General features: G+C 39.0%; 4 protein-coding genes across 8 annotated transcripts; 2 read left to right on the top strand and 2 right to left on the bottom strand.

Annotated features, from left to right (window-relative positions):
* Window positions 1-390: 390 nt before the first annotated feature.
* LOC144196572 (uncharacterized) lies at window positions 391-3,270 on the top strand. The gene is made up of 2 exons (XM_077716887.1): window positions 391-665; window positions 1,350-3,270. The coding sequence occupies exons 1-2, from the start codon at window positions 491-493 to the stop codon at window positions 2,825-2,827; spliced, it is 1,653 nt and encodes a 550-aa protein (XP_077573013.1). The 5' UTR covers window positions 391-490; the 3' UTR covers window positions 2,828-3,270.
* A 610-nt stretch (window positions 3,271-3,880) lies between these two features.
* On the bottom strand, window positions 3,881-7,747 carry sec22bb (SEC22 homolog B, vesicle trafficking protein b). The gene is made up of 5 exons (XM_077716903.1): window positions 7,494-7,747; window positions 6,516-6,625; window positions 6,282-6,442; window positions 5,278-5,424; window positions 3,881-5,201 (listed from the first exon to the last, which is right to left on the bottom strand). The coding sequence occupies exons 1-5, from the start codon at window positions 7,566-7,568 to the stop codon at window positions 5,047-5,049; spliced, it is 648 nt and encodes a 215-aa protein (XP_077573029.1). The 5' UTR covers window positions 7,569-7,747; the 3' UTR covers window positions 3,881-5,046.
* Window positions 7,748-8,156: 409 nt separating this feature from the next.
* On the bottom strand, window positions 8,157-12,438 carry npl (N-acetylneuraminate pyruvate lyase (dihydrodipicolinate synthase)). Of its 5 annotated transcripts, none has more exons than XM_077716892.1 (12): window positions 12,374-12,438; window positions 11,653-11,725; window positions 10,957-11,030; window positions 10,649-10,736; window positions 10,511-10,568; window positions 10,334-10,409; window positions 10,160-10,252; window positions 9,376-9,521; window positions 9,260-9,306; window positions 9,114-9,198; window positions 8,825-8,864; window positions 8,157-8,481 (listed from the first exon to the last, which is right to left on the bottom strand). In XM_077716892.1, exons 2-12 carry the CDS (start codon window positions 11,721-11,723, stop codon window positions 8,336-8,338), a joined length of 924 nt encoding a protein of 307 aa, XP_077573018.1. In that variant the 5' UTR covers window positions 11,724-11,725; window positions 12,374-12,438; the 3' UTR covers window positions 8,157-8,335. The 5 variants fall into 5 exon arrangements, with proteins under 5 accessions (XP_077573018.1, XP_077573017.1, XP_077573016.1 ...); XM_077716891.1 differs by having other exon boundaries at window positions 12,336-12,423; XM_077716890.1 differs by lacking the exon at window positions 12,374-12,438 and adding an exon at window positions 11,963-12,236.
* edem3 (ER degradation enhancer, mannosidase alpha-like 3) lies at window positions 12,209-22,885 on the top strand. The gene is made up of 21 exons (XM_077716884.1): window positions 12,209-13,246; window positions 13,320-13,365; window positions 13,469-13,569; window positions 14,002-14,041; window positions 14,114-14,226; window positions 14,489-14,642; window positions 14,717-14,851; window positions 16,060-16,165; window positions 16,301-16,398; window positions 16,514-16,639; window positions 17,024-17,107; window positions 17,185-17,268; window positions 18,072-18,196; window positions 18,267-18,438; window positions 18,502-18,656; window positions 19,216-19,360; window positions 19,432-19,623; window positions 20,170-20,335; window positions 20,989-21,174; window positions 21,432-21,479; window positions 22,337-22,885. The coding sequence occupies exons 1-21, from the start codon at window positions 13,158-13,160 to the stop codon at window positions 22,612-22,614; spliced, it is 2,643 nt and encodes an 880-aa protein (XP_077573010.1). The 5' UTR covers window positions 12,209-13,157; the 3' UTR covers window positions 22,615-22,885.
* The last annotated feature ends 295 nt before the right edge of the window (window positions 22,886-23,180 follow it).

The raw sequence follows: 23,180 nt of genomic DNA, 5'->3' as shown, positions 1-23,180 counted from the left end.
AAAAAAAGAAATTTGAAACATGCCCCTATATTCAAATGAATGCCCATTTTTGCCTGCTGGAAATAAGATATATATACTGCAAAATAAGGTGTGCTTCATTATTAAAGCCTAGCTGTATGTTTTTTGCCCATAAAGTTAACCCCGGAGAAAACCTAGAGCAATTGAACCCATGACTTCAGAACTGTGAAGCAGACGTGCTAATACGTTTTTTTTTTCTAAAATTAAATATTCATGTTTATTTGGTAATTTTCTGTTCCATTATTTTATTTTCTTAAGCATACTCAATCTGTAACATATTTATTTTTTGTCTGCGCAATTCTAGAATTTAAAACGTTGCCCCTGTAACAATACGTATTGTAGGACTACAAAAAAAGCAACAAAGAAGAAACTTACCACCGAAGAAGAATGTAGAAACGTGCGCCTAAAAGCCGAAGAAGAGCACACACACGACTTTTTTCGCATTAGCTCCGCTTGGTTAGCGTCGAAGAACATGTGTAAAATCACAATGTTAAGAGAGCTGGTGAAGCAAAAGCTAAACTTGGCCGTCGAGGAAGTTTTCGAACTGTTTGAGAAAACAATCTTGGAGTACGAAGAGGCTAACGAACGGCGGCATCGTGCTCTGCTTGAAACGGTCCTAAAGCCCCGTCTTCGACTACAAAGAGCCGGTAAAATTGATATTTTTCTTTTTTTAAATCTATTTTTTTCTTCGTCGACTCGTATGAGGGAAAAACCTTAAATTTCACATTATTCAACCTGTTGTCATTTGTTCAATTAAAGGGATAAAAGCCCTAGAAACGTTAACGAATATCCACCATTTTGTACAAATGCCGGTTAATGTTAAGATAAGACGTAAATCTGCCTGTTTTGGTTTAACATTTTGTACAATTGCCGGTAAGTGTTAAGATAAGACGTAAATCTGCCTGTCTCGGTTTAACCAATTCGAATAGAAATCATGTTTCAGTATTAATGACAGTGGTGGGTTTCTAATTTATATATATTTGCATATTTTACGTTATTATTTTTAAGTGCACAAATATTCAATATATAATAATAAAAAATAATAAGTAAGTAAGTTCACTAACAATTATTTACAACAAGGGCGCTACAACTACTAGATTTACATGGGTTATAACATTTTTAGTCCATTAAAATAAAATAAAAATAAAATCCTAACTTTATTTGAGACAATTTAACACTTAAAAAAATGAAATTATTAAATTGTGGCCATCCCAAGCCTCAATTTTCTTGTTGAAGACCCATTTTTGATCAGGCATAATAAAGTCTGACAGCTACTCGCCAAGTGATACCTTAATCTCGGACCTGATGTTATTCCTGATGGTTCCGTGCAGGTTCAAAAGGGTCGGAGAATGAAGAAATTAAATCCGAGGAGCCTCCATCGAAAAAAAGGAAAGCCAGGAAACGAACCAGTCCCACTTTAAAAAAAACCAAAGATGACGAAACTGCACCCCCGCAGGGAGACCATTTGGCTCCCATATCAGACATCGAGGACTTTGACGAGGACGAAGCCGAAAAGAAAGATTTGGACACGCCCACATTAACCAAACCAGTCAACGCCGTTAGATATTTCACCTGCTCGGTTTGTACGAAATTTTTCCGCACTCGAGACTTTCTTATTGCGCACATTCGAGACCACACCATGGGTAAAATCGCATCCCCCTCAAGTGCTACTAAAAAAGAGGAAAAACCTTCAACTTCTGTTAAAACTCCGCCCCCAGGGAAAGTAGAGGTCCATACAAGTGCTAAAAAAGAAGAGAAATCTTCAGCTTTGTGTAAAAATCCACATTTAGAGAAAATAGGGGTCCCTTTAAGTAGTAAAAATGAAGTGAAAGCTTCAGGTTCTGTTCAAACTCCGCCCCCTACAGGAGCTCATGTGACTCCAACATCCATGCTAGTTGTCTCTTATTCCGATTCTCCTTCCAAAGACCCAAAAACGACCAAATTAAAAATTTTAAATGCACTTCAACGTTTGTCAAACAATACAGAACATTCAAAAGAGAAACCATCGGAAGATAATAAACAAGTCTCACAACTGGCCAAATTTTCCGCAATTCTCCAAAATGACACCCCAACGTCCAATCCTTCCAACAAAAATGGGAAGCCAACAGAAGGGAAAGAAAAACCCCCACAGCCGGGAAAATCGGACGCCAATCCAGAAAACGACGACCTGACCTCGGACTCGTCGGACGACGAGGCCGCGAAATCCGCCCGCCAAGATTTAGTCCTCGCCAAAGATCCCGACACCCACGAGAAACATGACGTTTTGCCAAAACCCGACACCGTCAAAACGCCGGAATCCGGCAACTCGGCGCCGCAAGCTAACGGCGAAGGCGGAGCCGAAGCGTTATCGGAACCCGAAAGCCTCTTTGCGCCGTTATCCCACTCGGATATGACGGCTAATTCGTCCAGCGACGAGGCGTCCAATCGAGACGGGAAGAAACAGTTTGCCTGCTCGTTGTGTCGCAAAACGTTCGTCAACCAAACGCTTTTGGAAAACCATATGACTGCTCACAAGGAAGGTGGAGCTTATGCTTGTTCCTTTTGTGATAAAAGATACTTTAAAGCCGGATTTTTGAAGAGACATATGCTTTTACACGCTAACGAAACGAAGGAAGACGGGGACGCTAAAGAGGCTAAGGACGCTGAGGACAACGAGAAAACCAAGAAGAAGAAAAAATCCAAAAATCGTGATCATATCAAACACAAGTGCCCTCATTGCGGGAAAGAATTTATGCATAGTAGCTTGTTAGCTGGACATTTGCTAATACACGCCAAAGAGATGACAGAACAATCCAAGGCGGGTCTTTGAGTCTGCCGGATTTTGCCGTGGACAGACATTTGGACACCTGATGAAAAGACCAACCTTGAATTTTTGATTTTCTGATGGTAAGTATGAAAAATGGGTTTTTCAAGGTGTTCCACTTTGACAAAGTTTGACTCATTTTGAACTTTTATTTTGATAAAACGAATACCCGTTACTACAATTGGAGCCAGTTTGGTTATAGTTGAAAATTGTTCGTATGTTAAGCATCTATATTGTGCTTTTCTAATATTTCAAACATTGTTTTATTGTCACCTAAGTACACTACGTTCTAGTTGTACGAGTTCTGTGATTTTGTTGTTGGGTGACTTGGCATATTTTTATTTTTTTTTCATGTTTTAAGTATTATTTTTACTCTTTCTCTGTATCAATCTACAAATATTTTATAGTTTTTTTTTATTCCATTCAAATAAATCAATCACCAACTCTAATAGACAAAGGAGTTAATCTTATCTTAATAGCACGATACTGTCTAACTCAGAAATTTGTATACAATCAAATCCAACCAATCAAAAGCCTTGGTCATCATACACAGCTGCATATAATTAAATGGGTGGTGCTACTCCATAAAGTGCATTTTCCCACTAAAAACATAAATATAAAAATATAAAAACATATTGTAGTCATGTATCTTATGTATTCAACTATATGTAGCCCTAAATATTATCAAAACATCCCATAATATTACATATAAAATAAAAAAAACCCTTGTGCTTTTTATCTCATTTATTTAAAATAATAATTACAACAGAAATAACTTGTTTTGGCTAGATGGAAATATGCAATGATAAGATATGTTGTATTTATGTTCATTTTTTACAAACAAAACTAAATATTTAAATGTACTTTACCAAAACTGGACTGATAATCTTATTTTTGGATATTATGTTGGATTTTTGGGGGGTAAAATGACTTTATGGCAAAATGGAGGCTGAAAATAAGCGTATGCAGGCCATTTTTAATATTTTTCTAGATTTTTAATGCCACGGTTGGCTCGCGGGCCGTAGTTTGGACATGAGTTAAAAAAGACGGAAACCAATGCGCTGTTCTAAGACATTTTATTCACAAGACAGCAGACAGAACAAAAAAAAGCAGCCATTGACTCAACCTGCCTTTACCTGAACTGACGTGGAAATTTACATGAGTAAACTTTGTACAAGATTGCAACAAAAAGTGGGCGGGGCTTGATTACAGTTGTCTTATAATAGCGTACGTTTAAGTTCTTGTTTTTTACAAGTACAAAAACTTTTAAAACGAAATCAAGAACCCATTCTGACATATTTTAGAAGTGGTCTCCAACCTAAGGGTCGTGGCCCAGTATTGGTCCACCAGTTGTTTTTTATTGGTCTGTTTTAAAAATTATTTATTTAGTTTGTAAACAATAGCAAGTGCCTAATAACAATTTTTACCTAAAAAATAGCCCACAAACTGTTCCTTCAAAAAATTAACCCACAAACAAATGAATGTTTTTTTTTTCAAACGGGAAAACCGGTTTTAACCGGTTTTGGCTCAGAAAAAGGTGGACAAGTTAAATGGGACACTTCTGTGGCCTTTTCAAAATTTTGGGTTTTCAGGTTTTTCATTTTTTTTGCATTAGCTCCTTTAATAGTTAGCATAGCGCCATTTTTAAATTGAACTCACTGCCATTGATAGCCACTGACGTCCAATCCATTTCAACTAAGATCTCTTTTAGGCGTCCAATCCGTTTCAAGTGGGATTGGACGTCTAACGCCGTCAATGGGGAATAATTGGCGTCTGTAATTTGATATTTTTTTATAAACATGGTCCAACAAATGTGTACTTTTATCTCCAAAATGGCGGCTAATTGCGACAAACTAATTTAAAGCATCATTTGCTGCCATCTCTCCCATTTCAAATAAATTGGACGTCTTCCACTGATTATATTGATTTAAATAAATTTGAATGTTCCATATTATTTTTTTTTAAACAATGATAATTTATTTTTTGGAAAAATATAAGGAAAAAATGTCTTTCCATACTACCATATTACTTCTTATTAAATTCTGAATTAATTCCTATCATAAATTGCTTGTTTAATGAACCATCTGCCATTGACAACACTAGACGTCCAATTAATTTGAAGTGGGAAAGACGCTTACATTCTTCTGTGGCCACACCTCCCGCTTGAAATGAATTGGACGTCCATTACCGTCAATGACAACATTTTCCATTTTTTTCTGGCATTCTCAAAGCCACCAAAAACGTACATAAACAATGAGCATGATGAAAAAGACGCCCCCTGCTGCTAACTTGGCGTATGTGGAGCGTGTGTTAAGATACTTGGCGTCACTACGGTACTTTTTGGACAAGCTGGACAAATTGTTGGCTTTGGAATCCAATGCTAGAAGACGGAAAAAAAAACAAAAAATAGTTCATTTGGATCAGGCAGGAAAAGGACAAAAAAAAGGAAAAATTACCGGAAAGTGCTTCTCCACGTTGGAGGACCTCCTCGATGTTGGCCACCATGATTCTCTGGACGTCCTGGAGCTCCGTGTTGATGCTCCCCAGGTTCCTCCGAGCCCGACTGTCGATGTACGCCTTCTTGGTTTTTTGGATGTACGTGTCTGAGAAAAGGAAATTGGACGCTTAGTGGTGAAAACCACGGGATGTGAGCCCCCTGGTGGTTCATTTAGAGGTCCATTTTTGTTGTTTTGAAGGCTCTTAACTGGTAAGTCACTGTTGATTGGTCAATTCTTGTTGATTCATGGGTACTTTTCTATACATCTTGGATCAGTTTTTGTTGTAATTTAGGGTATTTTTGGGTAACTTATTAGTTATTTCATTTTTCAATTTTTTTTAGGACATTTGTGGCTCACTTTTTGTTGATTTGGGAGTTCTGACTGTTGATTGGTCAATTTCTGTTGATTCACGGGGAAGTTTTAGGACATTTTGGATCGGTTTTAGGGCATTTTGGGTTACTTTTTATTCATTAGTTAGTTTATTTTCAATGTTTTGATCTATTTATGGGTCACAACTTGTTTATTTTTGGGGCTCTGACTGTTGATTGGTCAACTCTTGTTGATTTAGGGCACAGATGTCCAAGTGGTGGCCCGTGGGCCAAATCTGGCTCGCCACATCATTTTGTGTGGCCCGGGAAAGTAAATCATGTCAACTTTCTTTCTTAAAATCAAATTAAAATGAAGAGTATCAATGTATATTAAATTTCCTGATTTTTCCCCCCATTTTAATCAATAATTGTCATTTTTTTAAAACATTTTTTCTGTGTTTTTAGTTAAAAAAAATCATTTTGTAAAATCTAAAAATAAATAAAGCCCAAATAAACATTGTTTTAGATTCATAAAAAAACTGAATATTCAAGGATTATAATCCATTTATCAAAAAAAAAACTCAATATTATATCTAAAATTAAGCCCCGCCTATTTTTCCAACACTATTCTAGCACACCACGGGAAGAACTCACCAAACTCGATGAAGGAGTACGGCCTGGACACAGTGGGCACCTTCTTGCCATGCTGCTCGTGGAACTCGGCCTGGAGGTCCTCCAGGAAGGCAAAGGCCAGTTTCTTGGGGAAGCCGGCTTCACATAAGACCAGGTAGCACACACCTTTCTCCAGAACGTAGCTGCGGGGGGAAGGGTTTGTCAGGTTAGACCGGCGCCAACTGGTTTTTTTGTGGGTGTTCGGTGGGGACTCACTGGAAGGATACTGATCCCGCCTCCAAGGTGCAACGCGTGGGGCTTTGTTCGTTGAGTTTGCGGAAGAGTTGCTTGGCTTGGCTCTGGTACTGCTGGAGGTCCCGGCCCAACTGCAACATGAGACCCCCCCAAGGTGGGTAAATATATGGAGGGAGGGATGGTGGTGGTTCTTTCATTTTTATTATTATTTTTTAACGGGGGTGTCCAATCGGTTGTGATGGGCAAAACAGATTGGACACACGGCACCGTTAAATGACGAGTTAAATATTTAAAAATAATAATAAATAATTCATTAATCTTCAAAAAAGTTTTTGGGGTATTTTTATTACATTTATTTTTGTTGTTTTATTGTCATGTTTTTATTGTTAATCATTATTTGGGCTTTTTGTTTAATATTTTATGATATTTTTGTTGTGTTTGTTGTTATTCCAATAATATTTTTGTATTTTATTTTGTAAATATTTAGCTTTTTAATATACTGTATGTATGCATGTTAAATATAAATTTAATATAAAATCCGATCATCATCAAAATACGTTTTCTATATTTTAATTTTGTTTATTTTGTAATCATGTTTTCATTTTTTGTTGAATCCGTTTCTTATAATTATTGTATTATTCAATTATATTTCGCTATTTTTGTAAAAACACTTTGAGGTACTTAATATACCGTATGTTAACTGCAATTAATATTGTGAATAATAAGTCATATATTATTATTTATGTAAATATAAATATACTAAATAAAATAAATAATGTATATAGAATAATAGTACGGGGGCAACTGAATACGTCGTGACAGTTATAATTGTTTGTGTCCAACTTCTGACGACATGACGTATTGTAAACAATTAACAAAATGAACTAGGTTGTTTCCACAAATGGCAGGAGGACGTTTTGGTCGACGTGTTATGGAAGGCTTCTTTGGGCTTAAACGACGGCCGAAAGAAAGAGTAACGAACGCGGTCGTGTTTCAAACCTGCTCGTCCTCCTGCATGGAGGCGGCCAGAGGGAGGCCGTCGGCCAGCCGGGCGATCATCGTTAGCAGCACCATCTTTCTTTTCTATCTTTTTCTATCTGTGTCCTTCGCCTTAACGCTTCCTTCTTGACTGCCTGCCTGGAAAAGGGAGCCCCCGAAGCAGGAGCATCGACCGGGACGAGCGGGCGGACGAACGGCTGACGTGACGATGCTGAGCTGGCCGGAAAATCGTCACCCAAAACAGGTCCGTCTGCTTAATACTTCCGATAATGTCGTCGCTAGGAACAGTTTCTTGTCCTGAGAATAGTTCCGAGCAAAATACGGGTTTTAACTCTTTAAGGTAGTTTTTCCCAACTTTTTTTTTAAGCTACGACACACTTTTTGCATTGAAAAAATGTCAAGGAACACCATCTGAAAATCTTTTTATTTAAAATTATGTCGTCTATATTAACAATAGTTATTCTCCTCAAAGTTTTATTAGCAGGCATGTAATAGAAAATGAGTACATGTAAGTTTTTGTTAAGTACCAAAAATAGTCACTTGCCCGATAACAGAATGATAACCTTAGACTTTTTAGACCTTTACTATAAACTTTTATTACAACATTATGACAAAAAACATCATTGAAACATGAAATGCAGTATTTTCACCAACATTAGCCAACAATCAAAAAAATGCTACACTTGATTTCGACAATCCAAAAATATTTTGATGACCTCATTTTGAAGTACTCAAAAGACAAGTTTTTCGTACTGGAGTACACTTTAAGAAAAGGAATTCCCGGAGGAGCCTTTAAAAAGTGATACAACATGTAACTTTTCCCAGAAGGCCGAGCGGTGACGTCAGTGTGTGGAGAAGATTTGCTGGTACTTCTGCTTGATGGACGCGGCGTGCGCTTTGGGACACGGCATGATGGGTAGGCGAGGCGGACCCAGGCGCAAACCCGACACGTCCACCATCAGTTGCTTGTTGACGCCCACGTCGAATCCTGACAAGCGGCGTCAGAATTTCAAGGTGAGGAACGCTACATTTCTTCATTTTTAAGCAAACAGCGGGGGTGTCGAAGCTTACAATTTAATAAAAATATAAATAATAATTACCCTAAGAAAATCAGCTGTTTGAATGTGAACAAAAAACGAGTTACGGGCCTTTTTTCAGCTTTTGAACTCCTAAAAATGTAATTTTTCAGGAAAAAATATTCATAATAAATATATGGATGATCTCTGAATGTTAATATTGATATATTGGATGGGAAATGGTCTCCAAAACGTCAGAAAGTTATACAAAATAAAATAGAATTGGACAGAATTGCGAATTTTGAATGGACTCACCGCCTTTGACAGCGTGGCTGATGAGCTCTTGCAACTGGAACTGGTGGGAAATAAAAATAAAAATAATAATTCAGATTTATGATGGCTGCCAAAAATGATTATTTCTATATTTGGTTCATTAACAATGATTTTTGCCATCTGTTGACGAATCGGCTCCTTTGTAAGTCAAGCTAGCGATAAGACTCCATAATGATAACACAAAGTATTGAATATTAATAAGAAAAATGGCTATGGTTGTATATAAAATTAAAAAAGAGGATTTAGGGCCATTTCCAGGGGTGAAAAATACCTGAAGACTCTTAGCTTGTGCCAGGTTTCCACTCTCAAACTCGGACAGGAGCTTCTTCATGTGATTCCCTAGATAGTTATACGTACTGCGGGAAGATCATTGTGTGTCAACGCCAATCGTCCAAGCGCCGACAATCCGAAACTGACCTGCCGACCGCTCCGTGGGCTCCCAACGCCAGAGCCGCTAACAGTATCTACGCCACAGGAAAGTCAGACTAAGGTTAAGCGGTAGAGGCAGAAATGAGGTCATGGCGGCGTCTGACCTCGTCCACGCCATACAGGGCAGACCAGTGGGACGGAATGTGGTTGACGCACTGTCCAAAATCCATCAGGTCGCAGCTGGAGAATTTGACCCCTCGGAAGGACGGAATGAGCGTCTCCATGCCTTCCAGCAAGTCACTGACGGGGACTTGCAAAAGATATCATATTACATTTAAAAACCCCAATACAAATCTGTTTATTTCCCAATTCACTGCCATTGAGGACTCATATCTATCTTAATGATCAATTGTTTGGTCGCCCGGACGTTTGGTCGCCCGGACGTTTGGTCGCCCGGACGTTTGGTCGCCCGGACGTTTGGTCGCCCGGACGTTTGGTCGCCCGGACGTTTGGTCGCCCGGACGTTTGGTCGCCCGGACGGACGTTTGGTCGCCCGGACGGACGTTTGGTCGCCCGGACGGACGTTTGGTCGCCCGGACGGACGTTTGGTCGCCCGGACGTTTGGTCGCCCGGACGTTTGGTCGCCCGGACGTTTGGTCGCCCGGACGTTTGGTCGCCTGGGTGGATATTATTTTGAAAGCTGATTACAACAGTAGATATTTAGATATTAAACTTTCTCATGAATATAATTTTGAGAGCTGGTTTCAACAGTAAAGTCTGTCATGTTGTCAAACGTCCGGCGACCAAGCGTCCGGGGGACCAAACGTCCGGCGACCAAATTTAGTGACAATACAGTGCTTCTTCAAAGTTTTTTGGGGGGACTACTAAACAACTGTTGTTTCCACCCACAGCTTGAATCAACCAAACAACAACAAAAAACACACTCACGATTAACAGCGGTGAGAGCTGGAATGTGATAGTAATAGAAGGGCAGGCTCGGGGCCACGGAGGCCACTTTCTGGAGATACGCCCTCAACGGCTCTGAAACAAAGATGGCGACGTGACATTCTCATTTTCTCTCACCAGGTGGGAAGAAAGCGCCTCCCATCTCCTGGGGATTACCTGCCGAGCGAGGTTTTAAAAAGTGGGGCGAAACGGCCGCTATCCCGTCTGCTCCGATCTCCACGGCGTGCTGAGCCTGAACATCAAGGCGCTAATTAGCTCCAACAACAACAGTAAAAATGGAACTTCATTTTTGAAAGCTAAGGGAATACTTTGAATATATATGACAGAACCAACCAGTTCTTGTGATTCTTTAAGATTGGAACAGCCAATGTGAACAATCACCTGCTCCATTCTGCACAAAAAAACAACAACAAAAAAAGGTATTTTGTTTATTTGACATATTTTCTACCTGTTTAATCCATTTTGACTTACTTTCCCTTTCCCTTCTGACACCAGGCCTCTGCTACTAGCTTTCTCTCGGCCAGGCTGAGTGACATACCCTCACCGGTGGTGCCATTTACTGGAAACAAGTATGGTCTTGTATCATTTTTTAGATCCAAAATGGAGGCCAAGAATCAAAATGGATACAAAAAAACACAAGAGAGGAAATATAAAAGTGGATATGGTGAGGAAAAACTGGAGGAATTGGCAGGTAAAGTGTGTTTTGCATCATTTTAAGTGCATCGTTGAAGCGCTAACAAAACAAGTTATGCTAATATAGAAGATGCTTGTAAACTTACCAAAAATACTTTTTATGCCTTGCGTCGTTACCAAGTAGTCGATGTAAGGTCCGATTTCTTCCAAGTTGACTTCACTGTCATGAAAAAAAAAGTAAAATAAAAATAGATGTTAATTTAATTTTTGAGACTATATTGTTAGCTTGATTTAGCTAAAGCACTCCCTGGGATGTTTATTTAATTCTGACAAAACAATTCCTTTGCTTGGATTGCAAATTCTAGGGTCAACATCCTCTTTCCCAACTTACTTTGTCATCTTTTTTAAATGCTGATTTTTGCAGAAAAGTTGAACATTAACGGTTTAACCCTTTAGCATTGATTTTTTTGCCATTGACTGCTAAAGAAGTTTAACCCATTTAAGACGAGAAAGGGCGAATAATCATTCAATTAGTATTAATGAAACCAATATTTTTAAATTACAAAAAATAGTCACTTGGTTAAAATTAATTACGCAGAATAACCACATCCAAATGAGTTAAATAAGTTCAAGTTACTTTTTTTTTTAAATTGACAAGTCACGTGAGCTGGTAGTGTTTTTCTCTAATATATTGAATTGAAAACTTTATTGTCATTGTACATACATACATACATTGTTCGAAATGATACCTGAACATAAACAATAGGAGCAGTGCAGTAACTTTTGGGAACATCATATTTTTATATAAAAATGGAAAAAAATACATAAGAAAAAAGTTGTACCCTTGATCAGTGAATGGAGTGAATGTAGCAGCAACCAGACCTGTCAATTTCTTCTCAGTAGACAGAGCCATAGCTTAAAAAAAAGAAAATGCACGTAATTATTTAAAACTATTAAATACTGACAAAATCTTTGCATTTTTTTTTGTTCTACCCCCTGAAATCGCAGTCGCGTAGGACCACTTAAACGCCATTTAATAGAAATAAGAAAGATAAACATCCTGTTTGTTTACGAGCTAGAGTATACTTCAAGTACACTTCGACACTGTCGGAAAGTGCATAACTAATCTTCCAACTGTCAGTAACTTCCTACCTGTTCCGATGCGTCCGTTCCCAGCAAATGTTAGCTAAGAAGTGTACTTAAGAGGAAGCTGACTAACGATTCCAAGCATTTTTTAAGGAGGAACCCGGCAGTTGTTTAATGTTATCTGGCGTAACGCGCAGAGAGTTGTTGGAAATGTAGTTTAGTCCGTTGAAAACGAAAAATTCTCAAGTGAGCCAGGTGTTCTATTACTACCTATGTACCAAAAATAAACTACTAGTACTGATTCGTGTGCCAGAAGGACTGTAGAAAATCTACCTTATTACATATGATATCACTTCGATCTAAAAGGCATAGGTTATTTGCTATTAATTATTAAAATAGATTTGTATTGTATGTATATGGAAGAAAATCAAGGTTTCACCTTAGAAGTCAAAAATCGGGGAATAATTGCAAGCATACCGGAAGCGGAAGTTGTCGTAGTCTATAATGGCAGCAGCAGGCTAGCACCAAACCGGAAAAAAAATGACGGACGACGCCTAAACTGACCTCCTTTAAAAAAAGAGTCCAAAAACCTAAAACGTAGTGACGCCAGTTTTCTCTTCTCCTAAAATGGAATTATATTAATTTATTTATCTTTGACATTTCTTTTGACCGTGTCCGCACTGGTTTAACATACCGGTTAGCATTAAGCTAACTGTGCTCATAAAACTACGGCAAGTCCAGACTGGGATGACGAGACCTTTTTTTGTCGTTATATGGTAATTATTAACATTTATGATGGACTGATAATAAAATGATAACTGAAATCGCCATGAATAGCTGGCTGGCACCGAGCATTGTTATTTGCACTAATTTAATAATTGGCAAATGGGCCTTTTGGATGTACTGTACAAACAGGTCGACAGTATTATAGTCCGAGCAACCAGTAAATATAGAAATATTTGATTAATTTGTAAATAGTTTCTTTAGTCCATATATTTGAGCTACGTGTCACACATCCTGCTTCCAACAGTTCCGGGTAACTGTTTGGAAAAGTAAACAAGTACATGCGAGTACTTATCGAAACCGGTGACAGTTCAAATGATACGACTTAGTTTTGTTGGTCATTTACGGACAACGGAGATGAGGTGGAAGAGGTTAAGGCCTCGTTGTTTAGCTCTTTATTCCTGTTAATTAGTTTTAGCTATTTTATAAACACAATGCCAAGAGACTAATCGTGAGCCAAAGAAAATTTGCTGCCAAAATGCCAAACGCACTGTTCCTCCTGATGCTACCGGCAGCGTTATGTAGCATGGGATATGCTATGTCCAGGGATGAGAAGCAAAAATTGAGGTAAGTTCAACTTTGTGGAGGTGCAACTGACACAAAATGGACGTTGGTCTCTAAACATCTCTTCTCACAACAGGACGCAAGTGGTGGAAATGTTTGACCATGCGTACCAGAATTACATGGTAAGTTATGTCCATCTGGAAGTCACATGGTGCAAATTTTGGACTTGGAAATGTTTCAGAGGGGAAGATCAATCATGTCATTGTTGTTATTTGTTGTGTTTAGGACCACGCTTATCCAGCTGATGAACTTATGCCGCTAACGTGTAGAGGAAGAGTACGTGGACTGGAACCGAGTCGGGGTGACGTGGACGACGCGCTTGGAAAGTAAGAGGGAATTTAGGAAGGACAGATTTGTGCTGTTCTCGGGTTCGATTAATTTCCGATGTGGAAAAGTAGCATCATCCCCATTATAATTACCGCAATACATGCTTTTTTGAGCCTATACAGAAATATCAGAAGTGCAATGATCAAAAAGTGTATATTTATTAAATATTACAGCCATAAGCATATCAATAAACTACTATAATAATATCTAAATATAATGTATACATATATAAATGTAAATCCTGAAAATAATTGCTTCTCACTTGATATCAATAAAAAAAAATATTGGTAAATGGGAATTTTAGTCCTCTTGTTGCCATTGGTCCATTTTCCGCGATATTCGAGGGATTACTGTAGTGAGATTATGTTGGGATTTTCCACTAAATACATGAACCATCATGATGGGAATTCATATTTGTTTATTTCCTATAGGTTCTCATTGACCCTTATAGACACTCTGGACACTCTTGTGGTAAGCATTAGTGTTTTTTTTCTTGTGTGGATTGATTGTTTATTGCTGTTAATAACTTTATCCGTCCAACAGGTTTTGAATAAAACGGCAGAGTTTGAAACCGCCGTCCGAAGAGTCCTGTCGGACGTCAGGTTGGACAATGACATCGTGGTGTCTGTTTTCGAAACCAATATTCGTGTCCTCGGGTGAGCAAAATCGCATGCTTTCATCCTTTTCACTTTATAAATATAGCGCGCCAGCAAGCAATGTACCTAGACAATGATACAGCGATATCGACAGAATTTTGAATTTTAGACTTAAGTGGGCCCTATACGATTAAATATGTGCCACGTTGCATTTTGTATGGTTTATTATTGCTTAATAAGGATAATTACAATTATTAGTAAAGGGAGCAATTGAAAGATATGCTTTAATTTCTAAAGTTATTTTGTTTTTTTTGCTCTCCAGGGGCTTACTGGGCGGCCATTCCATGGCGGTCATGCTGAAGGAAGAAGGACAACACATGCGCTGGTACCAGGACGAGCTGCTCCACATGGCCAAGGATTTAGGTCTTCGGTTATTGCCGGCTTTCAACACCAGCAGTGGGCTGCCTTACCCCAGGGTGACAAATGGCGTCTTGTTTTCGCCTTGGTGTTTGTCAAGTATTATCGTTTTAATTTTTTTTTGGAATTGCAGGTGAACTTAAAGTACGGCGTCAGGGGTCCCGAGTCCAGGACAGGCACGGAAACGGACACCTGCACGGCGTGTGCCGGGACCATCATCCTGGAGTTTGCTGCTCTCAGTCGCTTCACTGGAGATCCCGTCTTTGAGGTTGAATTGCATCTATGGAAACTATTTTTTATATTAACTACATTCTGTTATTGACGGCGGTAGACATCCAGGAATTAACTCTTTAATGTTTAACTTCATATTCAAAAAAAAAATATATATATATATATATATATATATATATATATATATATATATATATATATATATATATATATATATATATATATATATATATATATATATATATATATATATATATATATATATATATATATATATATATATATATATATATATATATATATATATATATATATATAATGACAGAAAATATGTTAATTTATTTATATTTATTCATACTTCTTTATACTTATACTTATTTATACTTATTTGTAATTATTAGTACTTATTTGTACTTATTTGTACTTATCTGTACTTATCTGTACTTATCTGTACTTATTTGTACTTATCTGTACTTGTACTTATTTGTACTTATTTGTACTTATTTGTACTTATTTGTACTTATCTGTACTTATCTGTACTTATCTGTACTTATCTGTACTTATCTGTACTTATCTGTACTTATCTGTACTTATTTGTACTTATTTGTACTTATTTGTACTTATTTGTACTTATTTGTACTTATTTGTACTTATTTGTACTTATTTGTACGTGTACCTATTTGTACCTATTTGTACTTGTACCTATTTGTACCTATTTGTACTTGTACCTATTTGTACTTATTCATACTTGTACCTTTTCGTACTTATTCATACTTGTACCTTTTCGTACTTATTCATACTTGTACCTATTCGTACTTATTCGTACTTGTACCTATTCGTTCTTATACTTATTTATACTTATCTATACTTATCTATACTTATCTATAGTTATCTATACTTATCTATACTTATCTATACTTATCTATACTTATCTATACTTATCTATACTTATCTATACTTATCTATACTTATCTATACTTATCTATACTTATCTATACTTATCTATACTTATTTAATGTATACTTGTGTATACTTATTTATACTTATATCATTTTTTATTTTCAGAAGTATATAGTATTTTTTGGACTACAAGTCGTACCTGAGTATAACTTGCAGTACCTGAGTACAGCTTCCACTAGCCAAAAAAAAGAAAGGGATTTCTTAATTTTTACTGTATTTTTTTAATAGAGTTAATTTCATTGTTATGAATGTCAAAGTTTATTCATGGCGTCCTCTCGCTCGTAGGCTCACGCCCGCAGAGCGTTGGACTTTCTTTGGGAGAAGAGGCAGAGGAACAGCAATCTGGTGGGAACCACCATCAACATCCATTCGGGAGAGTGGGTGCGCAGGGGTGAGTGAGTACACCAGATCACATGGGACCCAACTAGTGGGAGAAGAAGCCATTGTACAAAAGGCGGAAGAGTCAAAATAAAATTTTTTCGCGTCATGACTCACATTAAAATGTATATACGCATTTTTTTTGTAGACAGCGGCGTTGGCGCAGGAATCGACTCGTACTACGAATACCTTCTCAAGGCCTACGTTCTTCTGGGAGATGACCAATTTCTGCAGCGCTTCAATATTGTGAGTACAGGCACCGTTTTTTGGAGTTGCCTAGCAACCGGACTTATGGAAATTTGTGGAATTTGTCAGGTTTTTTGTGTAAAATGATTTTTAAGTATGTTTTTTTTTTCTTCAGCACTACGCGTCCATCATGAAGTATATCAGCCAGCCTCCGCTATTGTTGGATGTCCACATCCACAAACCGTTGCTTCCCGCTAGGACTTGGATGGACTCCCTTCTGGCTTTCTTCCCGGGTTTGCAGGTCAATTAATTTAACGATCAATGAATTAGTTTATGACCTATTGTTTAAATACTGTCGTTTTCAGACTTCAGGTTACAGTTTGCTTTCTTTACTTGGCCTAATTAATGCGACTTTTATATGTGAAATTATTTAGACTAAAGTGACATTTTAGTGCTAATTGCAAGACAATCATGGACAATTTGCATTTCATAATTGTTAGCAGATGAAAAGGCTAACATTTTTTATCCAGAAAAAGTAACAAATACCCAGACTCAGACTCCAATTAGAATGTTTTTTTTTTGTGCATTATTTTGACTTGTGTGATTTCTACTCCACAGCGACTTATAGTCCGGGAAATACACGTATATGTATTTTAATTGTCTCTTGTCTTGTTGATGTGTGAAGGTGTTGAAGGGGGACATCCGTCCTGCTATCGAGACTCATGAAATGTTGTACCAAGTGACCAAGAAACACAACTTTTTACCAGAGGTATGAATCCCCATTTGTTATCCTTTCCTACTAAGAAAGAAATTAAGTGCATTTTTTTGCATTTTTTGTGTGTCCAGGCCTTCACTACTGATTTCAGGGTACACTGGGCTCAGCATCCTCTCAGGCCAGAGTTTGCAGAGAGCACCTATTTCCTTTACAAGGTAAAAAATTCAAAAAAATAAACAAACTGGAAATTAACCACTGAAGTCTTTAGGGGTTCACATTTTGCAATAGTGTGTTTGTTGTTGTTCGAATGTTAGCTTATCATTGAATTGTGCATTTAAAAAAGTCAATGTATAGATGTCTTGCTACCTTATGTTAAACTTCAACCAACCATTGAAGTGGTTCGGGCATGTTTTTGTAGTTTTACAATTTGTTTTCATAGAATTGTGTTTAAAGAAGGCAATGTAACTTTTGTTTAAATTACAAATTTCAATGAAATAAGAATTGACCAGTGAAGTGGTTCGGGGTCACTATTCACAAATGCATTTTTTTGTCACAAGGGTGCTGGAGCCTATCCCAGCCAACTTTGGGCAGTAATTGGGGGACACCCTAAACTTGTTACCGGCCAAATGCGGACTATTTAAATTATGTCAAACTTAACTGAAGTGGTTTGGGGTTCATTTTACATTAAAATGTTTTTGTTATTGTTTGCACTTTTTTTACCTTAGAATTGTGCTTTAAATGCAGATATTTTCTTAGCTGCTGTTAAAATTTGATCAAATTATAATGAACCACTGAAGTGGTTCGGGGTTCATTTTCCAAAAATGCAATTCTGTTAATCCTAGAATTGTGCTTGAAACAGGTCAATGCAGAGATTGTCTTAGCTGTTGTTAAAGCTTAAACAAATAAGAATAAACCAATGAAGTGGTTCGGGGTTCGCTTACCACAAATGCATCTTTGTTAATCATAAAATTGTACTCATTTTGAAGCTCAAGTAATCCAAAAAATGTCCTCCTGGCAGGCCACCGGTGACCCATACTACCTCGAAGCAGGTCGCACCATCATGGACAACCTGAACCGCTTCGCTCGGGTTCCGTGCGGTTTTGCCGCCATGAAGGACGTGCGCACCGGCAGCCACGAAGACCGGTCAGAACAGAAGAATACTCCATAAAAAATGAACGTAGAATTCCTGCTAAAAACATAATTTTTCTCTCAGAATGGACTCGTTCTTCCTAGCCGAGATGTTCAAGTACCTCTTCCTCCTTTTCGCCGATTCAGAGGACCTCCCGTTTGACGTGGAGGACTACATCTTCACAACCGAGGCGCATTTGTTACCTCTGACGCTCTCCACGGCGCCCCGCGCTCCCTCCTCTCTCCCCAATGCAACGGTAACGACGCCACAATCCGTTAAAACCGCCTCGATTCTAACCCAGACTCGTGTTTTTTGAAAGATATCTCGGTCGGACGAGGAGTTGGACGACTCTAACTTCGACTGGACCTGCCCCAACACGCGACTTCTGTTTCCAGACCCCGCCTTCCCGCGGAATCTGAGGGAACCCATACGGAGCGTTGTGGACAAGAGCTGCCCACGCCCTGCACCTTATAGGTAAACACAAAATATACTAGAAACCATATTTTCTCGCATATACTGCGTATTTGTCGCTAAAAAAATTATGACTGAATCGAGGGTACGGCTTATATGCGCATAAATACGACTTATAGTCCGGTAATCCTAATGCAGGGGTGTCAAACTCCCTTTGGTCTGCGGGCCGAACTAGTAAACTTATTGCAAAATGACATAGAACTAACAATAAGCCCACTTTTTTCCTTTGTATTAGTCACTAATACTAATAATTAGTGCAAAGAATGAGTAAATTATCAAAATGTTTATTAACATAATTGTCCTTTTACATTATGAACAATATATTATGAACAAGAGAATAACATAACATAAATAAATGTCAATTCATGTTGTCTGCACGTACTAAAACACTGCGCCCCTAGCGGAGATTACAAGAACTACAAATTTTAAAGAAAATTCATCTTTTTTTTATACAATGCAGCCTTCTTCCCCGGGGGCGTACCAAACCACCAGACGGGCCGGATTCGGCCCGCGGGCCGTATGTTTTGACACCCCTGTCCTAATGGTTTTGCCCTTTATCCAGAGAGCCCGGCATGGGAGCCCCGCCTTTGAGAGCCCAAGACTTCATGTCCAACAACCCGGAACACCTGGAGCTCCTGAGAAGGATGGGCGTCAGCCTCATCCACCTCAAGGACGGCCGAGTGCAGCTGGTGCAGCACGCCACGCAGGTACGCCAAGAAATGCCGCCAGCCCAGCGGCGATGTTGAAGTGAGCGCTTGGCGCGCTACTGCCCCCACAGGCGGTGAGCCCCATCGCCGCAGAGGACGGAGTGCGCTTTATGCAGGAGATGATGGAGCTTTCCAGCCAGCAGCAGAAGGAGCAGCTGCCACCACGAGCCGTACAGATCGTCTCGCAGCCATACTTTGGACGCGTGGTGCTGACCGCCGGACCGGCGCAGTTTGGCGCCGATTTGTCCAAGAGCGCCACGGGGGTGAGTGGTCGCCAGGGGGAATTGCGGGGGCGGCAGTCATTGAGTTTGATGAATGGCTTCGGGGCGAGGTCTTATAATAAGAATATTGTAATGAAAAATAATGCTAAGAAAATTGTTATTGCGCTAGAAAATAAATTATATTATTAAAGTGAACTAAATCAATATAAAAATGAAATGTACAATTTTAAAATGTAATGATAAGATATAATTAAAATACACTAGTATTTTTTCATTGAAGTGGAAATAGCGTGGTGGCCTCGCAGTTTTGGGGACTTAGGTTCAAATCCAGGTCGATCCACTTGTGTGGGTTTTCTCCGGGTACTACAGTTTCCTCCCACATTCCAAAAACATGCATACTAGACTGATTGCCCCCATCTATTGGTTGTTTGTTTCCTTGTACCCTGCGATTGGCTGAAAGTCAGCTGGGATAGGCTCCAGCACCCCTGGAGACCCCAGCGAGGATAAAGTGATTCAGAAAATTAGATGAGTAAAATATATATTCATAAATATGTAATTTGAGTGCTTTTTATTTTTTATTTTTGGCAGGTCAGAGGCTTCCTCGCGGTCGCAAAGCCGTACAGCGGCTGCAGCGAGATCAGCAACGGCGAGCAGGTCCGCGGCCGCATCGCTCTCCTCCAGAGGGGCCAATGCATGTTCGCCGAGAAGGCCCGACACGTCCAGAAAGCCGGCGCCATCGGCGCCATCGTCGTCGGTGAGCCATCAACCAACCCGCCGATTCGATTAGCCGCCACCTTAAACGGATTAGCTCCCAGACAGATGCTACGATAAGTCGGCGTTTGTCGTATTTTTCGTAGGTCGTAACATTTTGCGAGTACCTCAACACCTTTATTACCACAAGAGAAAATTCTTTTTCATAAATTTGGTTGACCCAATCGAAATACAATATTATTTTTGAGTTGACATCAAATTGAACTGCCACAAATGGTAAATGGATAAAGTAATGCTGCAACATAAAACTACAGCATAAACAGACAGCAGAATATATAGTTTTTCTCAAAGGCATTCATTCATTTTCCTATTTAGGGTCACGGGGGGTGCCTGAGCCTATCCTAGCTGACTTTGGGCCAGAGGCAGTAGCCAGCCAATCACAGGGCACGTTGAGACGGAAAACCATACACACTCACATTCATTCAGAATGCATGTTTCTGGTATGTGGGTTGAAACTGGAGTACCCAGAGAAAACCCACACAGCCCCGGGGAGAGTGGAAGTGGACCGACTTGGATTTGAACCTAGAACTGTGAAGCCAACATGCTAACCACTCTTCCACCGAACATGTAGCAGGTTGAACACTTAAAAGAACGAATAAACGTATGAAAACACTGCATTTTTTTCTTCTTCGCCAGACGACAACCTGGAAAGCAGCAGCGACACGGCGCCCCTCTTCCAGATGGCCGGCGACGGGCGCAACACGGACGACGTGGCCCTGCCGTTACTCTTCCTCTTCCATAAGGAAGGCAGCATTCTATTTGAGGCGCTAAAGGAATATCGCCAAGTGGAGGTTCTGCTCAGCGATAAAGCGCGAGACCGAGGTAAGTCGCCATTTTTTTAGGCTCTCTGTGAATTATAGATGACCCCCCGCCCTTTCCTAGCGATTCCTGTTAGCTCCCCAAGTCGCTAACAACTGCTAACGACCGCTAACGACCGCTAACGACCGCTAACGACCGCTAACGACCGCTAAAGGCCGCTAACGGCCGCTAACGAGTGCTGACGTCACTTTGCACCCCCCTGCCAGCTCATTAATGGTATCTCCCTCCCTCTCTTTCCCGCTCATTTCGTGGACACACAGCAGCCTTATTTAAAGGTGAAGCTCTCCCAGGAAGTCTGTTTGAGAGCAGTAAGTATTTATTTTTATTATTATTACTCTTTTGTATTGTTTTGCGCTACAAGTGAAACAAGGTATATAGCTTTTAAACATTTTTTTCAGTTTGAGAGTTTGTTTTACTTATTTTGGCCCACTCGGTGAAATATCGAACTCATTTGGCTGCCATTGATAGTGTTTGACATCCATTTCAGTCCTTTTTTTAATATTGATATTATTAGTGATATTTTTATATTGGTATTAACAACTTGATGCATGATTTTGTGTAAAAAAAAATGTAAATCAAAAAGCATCGAGGTAACATGGAAATAATTATAAAAAGGAAAAAAAAACTTAATATAGAAAATCACCATGAAAAAGATTTAGAAAATCATTTTTTTCTATTTTATATATAAATATATTTATAGAATTTAAATTTAAAAAATTCAAAAATAATTATTTTTTTAAAGTAAAACTGAAAATGGAAAAATCCTCCAAAAACAAAATAAATCAGAAAATAATAGAAAATATATTGTATTAAATGGATATTTTATATTTAAAAAAATATTAAATAGATATTTTATGGCAAAATTTTTGTATTAAATAGATAATTTATAGAATTTTATTAAATACACATTTAAAATTTATGTATAAAATCTTTTTTTAAGGGAAAAAAAGGCAATTTCCCAGTCTAAATTGGATGTCCACCACCGTCAATGGCACAGAAAGATAACCATTCACTGTCTGCCATCTTTTACAGTTAAACAATTGTTTTTGTCATGTAATTCAGAACCAAAAAAAAATCAGCCTATGTATGACTCAACGCCATCATAGTTTGAATCTCCACCTTCTATTTTTTTCCTTCTCCGCCCACTGCTCACCTTTTCTTCCAGGTGCCGACGTCCAGCAGGCGGAGGAGGAGCGCCAAAACCAGCCATCCGAGGACGACCAATCCCAACCCACGGTATCCCAGGAAGCCGTGGACGCCACTCCGGCCCAAACGGAGGCCGACGAAGTAAAATTGGACCCTGAAGTTGAAAAAGAGCGCCCAACCGGCAGCCAATCGGCGGACCAGAACCTGGACGCCAACGGCCAATCGGCGGACGAGCTACTAGCCGATTGGCGAGACGACTTGGAGGCTTTCCGGCAAATGGAGAAAGACGAGCTTTGACGCCCGTCACAACGGCGAACTCGTGACGCCATCGGCAGACGCTCGCCGAGCGAAACCGGACAAAACCGGACGGACGACGGCTGAGAAGAAGGAGCTTCCGACTTTGGGTGGTAAGATTATGGAAATGATTTTAAGTCATGAGAAATGTACAAATTGGATGATTTAACAAAAAAAAAAAACCCAAAAAAACGTTAAATGTCCAATTCAAAGTGTGATGACTTTGGAATATTTCCATACTTTCTTGAGCTAAAAGTCATTTTTTTTTTGTCGCAATGCGGGTAATACCTCAATGTGTCTGATGTGAATTTTATCCAAATAATCAGATTTTTTTGTTGATTTACAGCCAATGGATGGATTTCCATTCGTGTTGACAAATGACTTTTCTTTTTTGCTATTTAATGGGGTGAATTGCTTAAAAAATCGTTTTGGGAACGGTTAATATATGGTTTGAAATCACCGATATAAATTAGTGTTGCACCGATATCTGAACCGATATGGGATTAAATTAAGATTAAAAAATTAGTGTACTTTGCCACACCCAAGATGGACGCACACTGCCGTAAAGA

Source organism: Stigmatopora nigra, chromosome 5 (genome assembly GCF_051989575.1).
Source record: "Stigmatopora nigra isolate UIUO_SnigA chromosome 5, RoL_Snig_1.1, whole genome shotgun sequence".
NCBI lineage: Eukaryota > Metazoa > Chordata > Actinopteri > Syngnathiformes > Syngnathidae > Stigmatopora > Stigmatopora nigra.
This window is presented reverse-complemented; position numbering and strand designations above follow the sequence as displayed.